Below are 13380 nucleotides of genomic sequence, written 5' to 3' on the forward strand. Positions count from 1 at the left end.
ACATTGGCATATGCACCTTAATTCATCATAAGATTCTCTCAGCAGAGTAACTCAGTGTCACAAAATTAATACATCATCATTATGGTAGACGCTAATCTAGAGTCTCATTTTGTTTTAGCATTCAGCTTTTTTCCAACAAATAATTATTTAAGGGGACTGAAGATTAATAAATGTTCTTATGAAAATGTTCCTTTTAGTGCTTAATAGTACTAGAACAATCCAAAGAACATGATATTTTAAATCAAAACAATATAATATTGGAACCATTAGACTATCATTATAGGTACTTAATTAAAAATAAAATAAAATGAAAAAATAACTCATACATCATTAAAAGCATTTAGTGTATACTCCCACAACCTTTTGGGAAATAATCCATTAATAACTGAGAATTTCTACATGTGAATTGAAAAAATTTTCTAAGATGGGAGGAAAGGAAGAGAATGAGTGAACTGGTCATTATACTACATAAAACAAATTCTGTAATAAGGATTTCTCTTTTCTTCTCTGGGCCTGCATTCTTACATTTCTTACACAACTAGAATGAACTGACAGTTATGATAAACCCAAAAAGTAGTTTAAAAAAAAAAGTGTTGTGAAATTTTAAACACAACTATGTACCTAAACTTATTTAAGTAAACTTTATTCATTCTTCCAGAAAAAAACCAAAATGTTTTCAGTAAGCAGCAAATACCATCTATTAAAATATTTGAATAGTGGTCCACAGACACACCTTGGGTCACAAAGTTAATCTTGGGTGCTTAGCCCAGTAATTCTTTGTACTTTCCATACAATTCAAGTTCTTAAACACAAAGATGTAGAATTTGGCATAATCCTTAAGATCTCTCAACACATTAATCTAGCATTAGTCTGAATTATCCTTTAGGTACTGCAGATTATACAAATACTACAATGAAGAAAAAAACCCCTTAAATTGACTAGAAAAATAGGAAATGGGAGAAAAAAGAGAAGACTAGTGCTTGAAAGATGTATTTGCTCAGCTTTAGAGTTAAATAATCCTGACTGGTGTTGCTTTTCTGAAATCTTTTCGGGTCCAGAATTCCATTCTGCTTCTCTGTAATGAACTCAAATGGCATCAAACCACAGGATACAAATTAAACTTCAAAAACATTTTAAAGAATAGTAATGCTTTGTATCCTCAAAATCACTATCTGCAACATTTTCATCCAGTAATTTCAAAGCATTTTACCCTTCTTTTAGTAGTTGTCACAAGCCTCACAAAGAGGTTATCGGAAATGACTTCAAGTTTTTCAAAAATATTTATGAACATATGCCAAATATACTAAAATAACTTCAGGTTTAAAGTACACTGACTGATCATCTAGTCAATAAGAGATGCAAGAATACATTCCATAAGGAAAATTCCCATCATTTATTGTGCTTACTTTTGATTTTGAAAAATGGCCAGGCTCAGTGGCTCAGCCTGAAATCCCAGCGCTTTGGGAGTCCGAGACGAGTGGATTGCCTGAAACGACGGGTTTGACACCCGTTCGGGAAACTTGGCAAGACCTAGTCTCTACAAAAAATCAAAAATTAGCCAGGTATGGTAGTGCGTGCCTGTAGTTCCAGCTACTTGGAAGGCTGAGGCGGAAGGATCGCCAGAGCCCAGCAGGTCGAGGCTGCGGTGGCCGGGAGCAGCCACTGCACTCCAGTCTGGGCGACAGAGTGAGACTCCAATGCAAAAAAAAAAGAAAAAGAAAAAGAAAAGGGACCAGGGTATTTCTAATCCAAGGGCAAGAAATTATTGGAATTTTGATGCCTGTCTTCTTTTATAATTATGGTCCCATGTTTTAAAGAAGAAAGCTATTGTTCTTGTTTGCTTAAGTGAAACAAATAGTTACATAAAAGAAATAAAGAGCCGGGCTCGGTGGCTCAGCCTGTAATCCCGCGCCTTTGGGAGGCTGAGGTGAGTGGATTGCCTGAGCCCGCGGGTTCGAGACCCGCCTGGGCAGCGAGACCTCATCTCTACAATAAATCAAAAAAAAAAATCAGCTGGGCGTGGTAGTGCATGCCTGTAATTCTGGCTACTCGGAAGGCTGAGGTGGAAGGATCACCGGAGCCCAGCAGGTTGAGGCTGCGGTGGCCGGGAGCGGCCACTGCACTCCAGTCTGGGCGACAGAGTGAGACTCCAACTCAAAAAAAAAAAAAAAAAAAAAAAGAAATAAAGGAACCAGAAGTTCGTTTGTTTCTTTAATTCTTAGATACTCCACACAAGGTTTACAACTACTTTTCTTTTGAGGTCTCACTGTATTGCTCAGGCTGGAGTGCAATGGCTATTTACAAGCACAATCACAGCATACCACAGCGCTGAAGACCTGGGCACAAGTGATCCTCTTGCCTCCCTCCCAAAAAACTGGGACTACAGGTATGCACCACAATTCCTGCTTTACACTTACATTTTAAATACCTCTTTTAAGAACAAGGAAATTAAATAATCTATACAAAACTATTGCTAATAAAAAGAATTAACATCTAAAACTATTGGTCATAATAGCCAAACTGTAACATTTTTTATCTCCCTGGGTCAAAGAAAATAGCAGACTCAAAAGTTATTTAAGGATCCCCTCAAAAATGATAACTTGACCAAAAATAAATCAAGAATTTTTTTTGTTTTTTACAGAAAAGTAACTAAAATATACTTCTTAGTTCCATTATTTTTAATTAAGATTACTACAAATATGTTAAAGTAATGTGCCAGTTTATATTTTCTTTTCATTTATCTTTTTCGGATGGCTTTGGCTTAAAAAACATCAAGAAAATCAGTTTTAATAACCACAATTTAAGTAAAGGAAACACTGAAAACAAACTTTTGAAGAACATACCAGGATTGTGAATACGATCCAAAAGCTTCACAGAACGTGCGCTAACAACACCCCCAACGTGTACAAGAAATCCAGGAGGAAAAGCCGTCAAGGTAAAAAATGGAAATTCCTAATAGAAAGAATAGGGAAAAAGAAAATTGGTTGTATGTAAGCTATAAAAAAAATGTGTTAAAAAGCTTGCCAAAAGAAAATATATTCTATTCCTTGAATAAAGGGCTACTTATTATACATCACATATGCTTCATAATTATGTTTTATTAAATGTTTAGAGTTCCAAATCCATTTTCCCATATATATAGTGGTATACAGAACCTAATCACCCTTTTCATCAATTCTCAATGAGAAAAAATGTTCTTACCAGAGTTTCAATGTAAAGTACTTGGAACATACCCTTCCTGTCAATTTCCTACTCCATGAAACTTTACAATAAGATGAGTGGACCACCCTATCCCTCTACCCATATATTTTTCTAAGTGGTACAGATGCCTCCTTCATACACATACACACACACACACACACACACACACACACACACACACACACAAAACAGAAGGCCTGAGCCAAGACATGTCAATAAAAGGGGTCAAAAGGGAAAGGAAGTGAGAGTTTGAGCAGTGTGGGTTAAGAGAAAGACAGGACAGGACAAATATCAAGTTGAGTAAGGTAGAGAATCGCTGGGCGAAATTATCTACCCCCCTTACTCTACCAACACCAGGGAAGGAACAAATACAAGTACATCAATGTATATTAAGGAAAAGGAAAAATGTATGTAGATCAGAGCTAGGGAGGCAGTAAGATTCTACAAATTCTTCTACACTTTATTCTACAAGTTCTTCTACACTTTATTCTCCCCTTCTCTCTTAAGGTCAACTTGGAGACAAGGAGAAGCACACAGAAGAGAAATAACAAAGCATAGAAAGGAAATTCACTGAAAGAGCACCTAGAAAGAAAGGGAGGCCCTAAGCCTGTGCAAACATAGAGGTACTTGGCATTATACAAATTGGTTGCAACTAAGAAAAACCTGGCATCTTTCTGTCTGGCTACGAGACTAATGTGCTCACTTAACTAGAAGTCACTTACCAGTAGTAGTCTTAGTTATTCTGAACATAACTGAGAGCTGGAACTCAACAGTCAAAAGAACTATTGTGGACTCAAGTACTAAAGCTCAGACACTTTATTCATAGGAGATCCCCACAGATCATATTTATACTATGAGAAACACAATTATAAATAGATATCTTAAGACCATGCAATTCTAAAATTTATCATTGACTTATTTTCTAGACTATGGCAGATTAAATGCAACAACAACAACAAAAAAGCTAGGAGAAAAAGAGATACAAAATACTACTAGAAGCAAGCACATTAAAAGCATTAAGATTAGGGACTGGCTGCTTCAAGCATGAAGAATACAAACTCACAAAAGCATAACTCACAAAGCATAGCAACTTGGAATCATTTAGCACAAAAGCAAACAGTCCTGCAAACCTCAGTATCCCATGAAGATTAAGTATTAAAAAATATATATGTATGTACATGTATATATATCTACATACACATATTTAGAAATAATTCAGTTAGAATTTAGAAGTAATCTTTAAATTAATAAGAGCAAGACAAATTTAGGTTATGTAAGAAAATAGTAAAAAAAGCAGTCTATGGAAGTGGTTTGGTTTGGCCCAGTTGACAGGTAGAAGGAAAGGAAGGGAAAAGAGAGAATGGAAGAAAAGTATGCCACTCAGAAGTATTTAAAATGTTTAGTCAATACATTTTTATTTCCATTTGAACTTTTTAAATGCGAGTTTTAAAGGACAAATGTCTAGGTGAGCTTGTGTTATTAGTAATGTCACTTAGGTCTTTAAGATTTTTTTTTAACATGAGAAACATTTAAATTTTAAAATTTCTTCAAAATCTCTAAGGCATGTGATAGTCCCACAGCATAAAAAAGAACTTTACACCTAATCTTTACACTTAAGCTTTTCAAATATCTAGACGAGACTGAAAATAAAAATTCTGTAAGCTAAATGGAAAAAAACTTCCTTTTGAAACTAGAAAATAAACTAGGTAAATTACATATTGGAAAACATTTGTGTATGAGATTTTAGATACATATGAGAAAAAAAAGATTTCTCAATTTAGTATTCTTTACTCTTTTCCCCATATTTTGGGAGACTGACTAAAGAAACAAGAGGGAAACCATCATTCCAGAGCTGAACTGAAAGAAAAGCACAGGAAAATGGCTGCCAAAGGGCCCATTGTGCCGACTTTAAACTCTATGTTACATGTCCTCAGTTCAACTAATCAGCAGACCAAAGCATGTTAAAACCCAAAATGTAACCTATAATAAATAAAAATGTCACTATTATTTAACCAAAACTCCATCATCAGACAATTCTCCAATTAAAGGAGCTACTGCAGAAAGCTACAGGAGACTATTAAGTACCTATCATCACCATTTATCACCAGCAACTACTGTAGAGTACTTATATATGTGAGGCCCTGTAGCCTATATTTTATAACCTTTCCTGTACTCCAAGAGAATGGTACTATTATCACCATTTTTTTATATAAAAAAAACTGAAGTCAAGAGGACTTTTATGCCTAGACTCTTTCTGGGTGAAAAATGTTATCATCTGGTTTCTGTGTCATTCTGAATTAAGGACTTGATTTTAATCAATCATCTATTACAACTGATGAATTTATATTTCTTCCACTGAAAAAGACAGCTTCCTTAAGATCAGCCCAAGCACATCCTACTTTCAATACCTAAATGAGAATTTCAGGAACTGCAGAAGAAATTTTCTCCAGAAAGTCTTCATATTTAAAGTATCTTTCATTGTGATACCTAAATGGACTTTACATGTTGATGCTTTGTGGCATAAAAATATTCAACAGTTTGTGCTCAAAGATAGGCTAGTTGAAAAGTTATCAGAACACAATGGGAGTATTATTTTTTAAAGAGAATTAAATATGATTTTTCTGAGATGTTTAGTTAATTTTTTAAATAAAATATTATCCCAAGAGACAAGAGTGAACTTTCTGATATAAAAATCCATGACAGATTTTTACTATGATTTATTGTATAATTTAACTCCCACTTCCAAAAAAGATCATAATTCACCACAGAGTTTATATCAATGTTTCCCAAGTGTGTTCCTCACTAATAGGAAGGTCCCACGGTAAACTACAATGGGAAATACAAAGTTAACTAGGTTTCTTTATTGAAGAAAAAAACACATTCCAGAAACTAAAAAGAAGCTTCCATTTTTCTTACAGGTGAAACAAAAGTCTTATTGAAAAATAAACCTATTTACTTAAAATGAAATAATTCATAGGTGGAACTAAAATCTAAATAAAATTTTTATTTCTATTTCTCCTCTCCCAAAAATCTGGCACCTTACTGCCAAGATCTTGTCAATTCAGTTGTTAATGCTTTTGTGAGAGTAAAGAATAACACTTCTATTTTTGAGAACTGGTACTTGAGTAATCCATAAATAAAGAAGGTCAGGCAAATAAAGTTTATCTTTCCTCAATGAAAAAGAAACATAAAATTTATTAAGGGTCATTTAACAAGGGATAGAAATGACTACTAAATAAATAAATACAAAAAAGTATATTAGCAGGTCATGTCAGTGACATACCTTAGTGTTCACATTGGCAGAATTAAGTCATATCTGAACATAAATAGGGAGAATTCTTCATACTTCTGTATAATTTTTTTTAAAAAACAAAAGCCATACTATTGGGTGCCACAGGTGAATAGGAAAGCCAAAGATGATAATATTTCTGCTATTGACTATGTACGCAAGATACACAGGGTACAGAAGTAGTCTCATAAATTCAAGTCACTGATACTTTGAGGACATAGTACATAATGAATACATAATGCAGATATATTGCCAGCTCAGGATTAACAAAGTTATAAATGAAAACTATAGTTCTCTACAACTTTACTGTTAATTCCAGGAAGATTATCCGGTAATGTATGCTCAGTGTGTTAATGTGTCCAAAATTTTAACAATGTTTAAAAACATATTTGAAAACATAAATTTTATCTAAACTAAATTCAAAATGACTTAAATATTTTTTCCATTAAAGATGGCTTTTTAAAAATTCTTAGTACATAAAGTAAGTCACAGACAAAATCTCATTATATCAAATTTCAAAGGAACCCAGGTTTTTCTGTTGATGTGAATTCTGAAATGGTAATTAGATTACAAGAAATCATATTCCTAGTGTGAGAAACTCTGTAAAGAACATAAAATGGGGAGTAGGTGTGGTGAGAGCATCCTGGCCTAAAAAATGGTTAACTGGACACACACAACTTCACTCTGACCCTCTTCTCTTCCATGTTTTTAGTTTATATTTGATTTTAATAGATGATTTAAATGCTAAGGTGTATCTTTTGGTGTCAGTTGTTAGCATGCCTGTAAGGTATGAAAGTAGGTAAAAGGTAACTGCTGCTTACTAGGGTATAAAGCAAAGAATAGGTATAAGCAAAGGCTCATTACTCTGCTCTCTCCAGCCTTGTCCAAGAGGCAAACAATACATACACAAATACTGTCAGCATAAGGAGATAAAGACTAAAAAATTAAATGGCATAACTTGTAACAGCAAGATCTGAAAAACACTATTCTCAAGAGCTAACCTCTAGAAGAGAAATACCTTTGTTTTATAAAATGTAGCCTTGTACAAGTATTTACTGTTTCACCTTTTTTTCCAAATGCTACTGTAAAACGAAATGTGTAAAAGAAAATTCTATAAATACTTATAGGTTCCAAATCAGACATAATGAAAGCTATGGAACTGTCTTAAAAATAATTGACATAACATATAAAACCATGCACTGTGTTAGTAGAAAAAAGAACATGAGCCTCACAGTGCTATTAAGTTAAACAAACAAACAAACCAACAAACTTTGCATTATGAAAATAAAAAAGCTGGCAACATTTGCTAAAAGCTTAAATAAAACTTAAATAATCAAGATTAAAACTAGAAAAGCTTCCAATACAAAAAAACAGGCTCTCACACGTTCAGAAACATACCCGCCTTCTACAGAACCTATGAGGCGATCCTCCCTTAGCAATGAAATTTAAAAAAAATAAAGAGAAAATTCATCCAAAAACTGTAACTATTCATTTTCCCATGTTACAAATGTAACTAAATATTAAACATGTAATATTTAAAATAAATGCATTATACTGAAAAACCACATTCTTTATATTACTCTGTGGAAATATACAATTTGTGCATTTTTTATCACTAAGAGATTGGCTAATGATAAAAGCAATCTCCTTAAATAAATATATTAATACACTAAAGAATTATTTTTAATATAATGAAATGCTACTGAAATATTTTTCTGCAAAAATGTCTACCATTTCTTTAGCATATTATACTTTAATGGAAAATGACTTCAGCATTCAATAGGTATTTCCAAAAAGAGTACTTCTAATAAAAGATTGGAGGACAAAACAAAAATAGCTTAAAATTTTTTTCTAAACAACAGTAATTATGCATGAATAAATTACTTTGATACATTACACATTTTGAACTTTGAAATTTCAATATTATAGATATATGACCAAAAACAGTTTATGAAAGCATACAAGTACATGAAAACATAAGAAAATAAGGTCATAGAACAGCATAAGAACAAAGAATGTCGAGTGACTCTTACCCTCTGTTCCAATGCTGACTGAGTCTGTTGTCTTAAAAGAGCTTTAAATGGCCCCCCTTCTTTTCCAGCACTACCACTTCCCATTCCTACAGAACATCAGTACATAAATAACAACCAAAAAAACAACTATAGAAACAGAAATTTTAATTGCATTCATCTTCATAAACATGAGTTGAAATATGATAAAATGATATTTAAAGCATTTGGGATGACAACTAAAGCACGTATTTTCTTCTATTTTATTCGCAAAGATTTCACTAGAAGCAAGGTGTCAAAGTCTTACTGACCTACTGACCATAGTTAGTTTTGGAATACTTTGTTTTGAAATATTTTTTCAGTTGCCCATAGAAATGTTCTGAAAATTTTAAAAATGATGTTAAGGTAATGATAATTTTCATAACATTCTATTTTTTAAAGTTGAGTCTTTTAGTAAAAAATTACCAGTAATAATTATTATGCTGACAATTTAAGAATACTAAAAGAAATTTTTAAGAAGTAAATGTTTGATTAAATATAAAGAAAAGCACTAACTGTGCTCACTTAAGATATTCCAGAATTCTCTAATAAAGAGCATGAAATTTAGGCAAATTTGAAATATACTCAAATCTATTTTCTGATAAATTTCCATTTCTAGATATCATGACAAAACATCAATTTTATACTTCTCAATGCTTATTTGCAAAAATCATCATAATAATTTTTTAAAACTAAAAATCATGGACATGTACTAGACACATCACAAATATACAAAGTTATGGGTGAAAGAATTATATTTCCCAAACTTTTAAATATATTCTTAAGGCTTAATTTTACATTTCTTTCTCTAAGTATTGTTTTGATAGTACCAAAAGATCAACTATATGGTCAAAGAATCATAGAAAGCAGGAAACAGGGAAGAAGCCAGTGCTTTACAAACTAGAGTTAATCCCACCCCTTTAAAAACTGAAGATGCATACAGCCAAATTTACTATAATGACTTAAAAGGAACTAATTTATTTTATACATTTTTAGCTGTTCTTGGATAAGGAAACAAAGGTTAGCATGTGTATAGTCCCATTCTGTTCTTTAAAAACAAAAAAGAAATTTACTTTTCTAATAGTAATCTAAGCATTATTTTTTAGAGACTATACAATACTAAACAAAGAAATGAAACTAAGATCTTTATATGAAGCATATTAAAAGTCAGAAAATAAAATGTAAATTTGTAGCGATAAGTGAAATATCAGAAAATATAGCAGAATAATTTGATAATTAATGCAATAGAGAGAAAAAAATGGAAAATGAAAGAATATCACCAAAATGAGACTTAAACTGATTCAAACAGAATAATTAGTTAGTGTAACCATATGGTTTAGCAACATGACGACACAGGTCCAATGTGAATGGAGCTGATATGAAGGGAATGAAAGTAAAGCATCTAAAACAGAAACTCTAGTAATAAAAACCTAGTAATTATTAAAAATATCCAGTTCTATGTCCTTAGACATATAATTGTTAATATATAAAATAATTTAGCAGAATATTCGTAATTATATCTTCAATTATATCCGTATTATAATTCTAATTGTTTAACTCTGTTTACTGGTAAGAAAAATAATAGAAATACATCCTGTATAAAATACCCAATAATTATTTATAGTATAAAAAAATAAAGGGATTAAAAAGCTGACATAATTTGATCCTACCAGAAGCAGCCAGGAACAGCTCTTCACTGAAAGAAACACTTTTCCTCAGAACTGGGCTGACAATGCTAGAATGATGAGGGGGAAGGCTAGATTCCGAGAAGAGGAGACAGGACTTTTTAAGATGAGGGGAACCACAAGAGAGGGAGGGGGAACTGGGACACAGGTAAATCCTAGGTCCCTGTGGGTAAGGAGCTGTGGAGGAAAGTAGCAGATGCAGATTCAGAAGATGATCAGAAAATGCAGGATAAGGAAAGCAATGATGAGGCAAAACATAACAGTAAAAGTGAATTTTTAAATGTATAGACAAATTACACTAGGCAAATGAAAAGTCACTAGCGAGATCATCTATATAACATATGCATACATGTAAATAAAAGACACAATCGCAACAAAACCTTTACAAACTCTGCATTCATTAAAAATTTTTAAGTCACTATCTTAGGATACCTGCCCTTTTAATGCTCAAGAATCTGTAAGGTCAAAATGTACCAAATTTTCAAATTTTTAAAGCCAGAACATGTTGCCTGGAATATTAACCCTTATTTAAAGTGGCAAAGGTGCAATACTTCAAATGTTACTAAAAGATAGTATTTACGGATATTTCCATTAATATCCATAAAAAAAGTCAAACACTCAGTATCAGATGAAGTAGACGGTTGTCAGTGCAAATTTTAAACAAATACTAACTACTCTCTGTTCAGCTTTGAAATGTAGAGTAATACTTTTCTTTTTCTATAGTACGGTTTGCATTTACAGAGATTTGAGTACCCTAGGGGTCACAAATCCTCTGGATCACAAAAACTATACATGGTTAAAAGCCTGACTAAAAAAGTAACAATTAGCTTAAGTCAGGTGTCAAATCAATATTCTAGTACTAGCAATCTATATTTCCACTCTTATCAGTTAAGTCCTTGGAAAAGAATATAAAAACGAAGCCTTGCAAAATGTCAAAATGTAGAATCTACAGAAATAAGATCTCTTACAAGTGACCTACCAGAAATGCAGATAATAGCTTTAATTTTAAACAAACAACAACAAAAAACCAACTTCCTGAGTCTAAGCTTTATTAACTTTATTCTACCTTTGGCTTCCCAAACCAGTTATAATCAGCTTATTTCTTTCCACTATTTTTCAAGACACTGATTCTGCATATAAATAAATTAAAAGTCAGGTAATCATGAAATACATGCTGAATTACAGCTTCTGAATTTTTAAAACAATCGTAATTTTGCCATTCTAAATCTCCTTGAGAAATAGGAGTCTCCCTTGGAACTATTCAGAGATATACGGGGACTCAGGATAAGGCCAAGGTATAAAAATTGCCAGTATAATATAAATAATCTACTGAGGTCATAAATAATTACAGGTAAAACAAAATTACTTAGAGGTAGTTTATAAATATAGAAATACATGAGAATAATACCTCCTTCATAAATGTTTACAGATTAAAAATTTAGAGCTAGAAGACAAAGTTCAGAAAAGTTTTCACTGTTAAACAATTGATTGCCTACTAGAAAGTTAAGGGAAGAGAAGTTTGGTTCAGTTAATTTACTGACACTCTTTTTTAGACTTGGCCTTTTCGATGAATTTAAAAAAAGGAACTGAAAGACCAAAAAAATACTTTCAAAATTTCACCTCTTGGTAGCAAAGAAAACTAATAGGTAAGAGTTTTGAAAAACAGCCAAGAATACAGTTAGTAGACCAAAGCTTCAAAAATATTTTTCAAAAATGTATTATTCAAATACTATCCTAAGTCTTTCTTGTTTTGATTGTCATGAATTTTAAGGCTAGTATCTCTTATTGTTTACTTTTAAAATTTGTTTTCACTACAAATTGAATGATTCAGTTTTTATGGCATGAAAATGATTATGATGCCACATTCCAAAGCATTCATTAATATCAAATATTACATTTTTTTTGGACATTATTCACAATTATGTATATGCAAAAATAAAGCTATTATTTTCAAAGAAATTGGTGCTCATAATTATCTTCTTTATATTTTTGTGACTACATTTATAAAAATAGAAATAAAATCTACAGGCCTTTTAAAAATGCCTTTTCATTAGAAGCACCACTAGTTTGAAGTAAGATTTCATTGTTTTTTCTTATTACAGATGATAAATTAAAAACTAACACAAATAAGAACTATGTTTTAATCAATCTGATAGATTTCATAAAAATTATAAACCATTAACCTTAACTTTTTAAATTTATTTTTCTTAATAAAAACTTGAATACGTTACTTCTATTTTAAAGTACAATAAACTGATTTATCAACTTCTTATCATAAAACATATTCATAAAAACTCAGAAATTATTCACCAAAATACAAAGAGGAAAGGAAGAAATTATAAATTTCATAAACTGAGAAAAATTCAAGAATAAGTAAAGTGAAAATACTATTTTCTAACCTAGAGAGTAAAACTAGGAAAACCAAACATCTTAAATAACAAGTTAATAAATAGATAAAAGATACATATACTTCAATATAACCATTTCTGTGGTTAAGATTTCTTTTATGATAAAGATACTAGAATTAAATTCATTAATAGGCAGAAACAACGAATTCAAAAATGCTTATACTGCATGAGAAATTTGATCACAAGCTACTAGTGTTACTTTCTATTCAAATGCTTTAAGATGTTATTCCTGTTAATTTCAGCATGGAATGAAAAAATCTACTCACAAAAATAAATCTTGAACTTGGTATCTAGGCTATGATTGAATCAACCAAAATGTATATCTCAGAACAAGATAATCCTTGAACTATATAAAACTTTCATATTTTAATTGCAGTAACTGCAAATGATCAGTTTCATATTGTCTTTTAACTTAAAAGCCAAAAACAGGAGGAAAGATTTGGATGGAAAGCTAACAAGAAACAGAAACAAATTCTTAAAAAACAAAAAACAAAGGTGGGTGGAAGCGCCTTACCAGTTTTGGGTGTCAAACTCAAATCTGTGTCAGAAGAAGAGGACTGTCGACTGTAGGACTTGGAAGGTGAAAAGGAATAAGTTTGGTTTTTCAGAGGGGTTGAGGGTCCTGATGAGTGAGTATTGGGATTGGGATCTTCATTGAAGGGAATCCTGCCAGAAGAAGGTGGAGAAATATTAAGCAGTCATGTGCCAATGGCCTGACGGATGGCAGCATGATCCAAACACCAGGAAAG

The 13380-nt window shown here is 31.9% G+C and overlaps 1 protein-coding gene across 5 annotated transcripts in view; it reads right to left on the reverse strand.

The window, feature by feature from the left end:
* C2CD5 (C2 calcium dependent domain containing 5) overlaps window positions 1–13380 on the reverse strand; it is a 93147-nt gene that overhangs the window by 52346 nt on the left and 27421 nt on the right. For 2 of the 5 annotated variants that reach the window (XM_008053183.2, XM_008053180.2), the window contains exons 7-9: window positions 13146–13297; window positions 8524–8609; window positions 2844–2952 (exon numbers count right to left, since the gene is read on the reverse strand). In XM_008053183.2, coding sequence (XP_008051374.1) covers window positions 2844–2952; window positions 8524–8609; window positions 13146–13297 — 347 coding nt within the window. Of the gene's footprint in view, window positions 1–2843; window positions 2953–7888; window positions 7922–8523; window positions 8610–13145; window positions 13298–13380 lie in introns of all 5 variants that reach the window. The other 3 variants (XM_008053181.2, XM_021710029.1, XM_008053179.2) reach the window with 2 other exon arrangements.

This window comes from Carlito syrichta, unplaced genomic scaffold (genome assembly GCF_000164805.1).
Source record: "Carlito syrichta isolate Samal-C Ts95f unplaced genomic scaffold, Tarsius_syrichta-2.0.1 Scaffold287940, whole genome shotgun sequence".
In the NCBI taxonomy this organism is placed as follows: domain Eukaryota; kingdom Metazoa; phylum Chordata; class Mammalia; order Primates; family Tarsiidae; genus Carlito; species Carlito syrichta.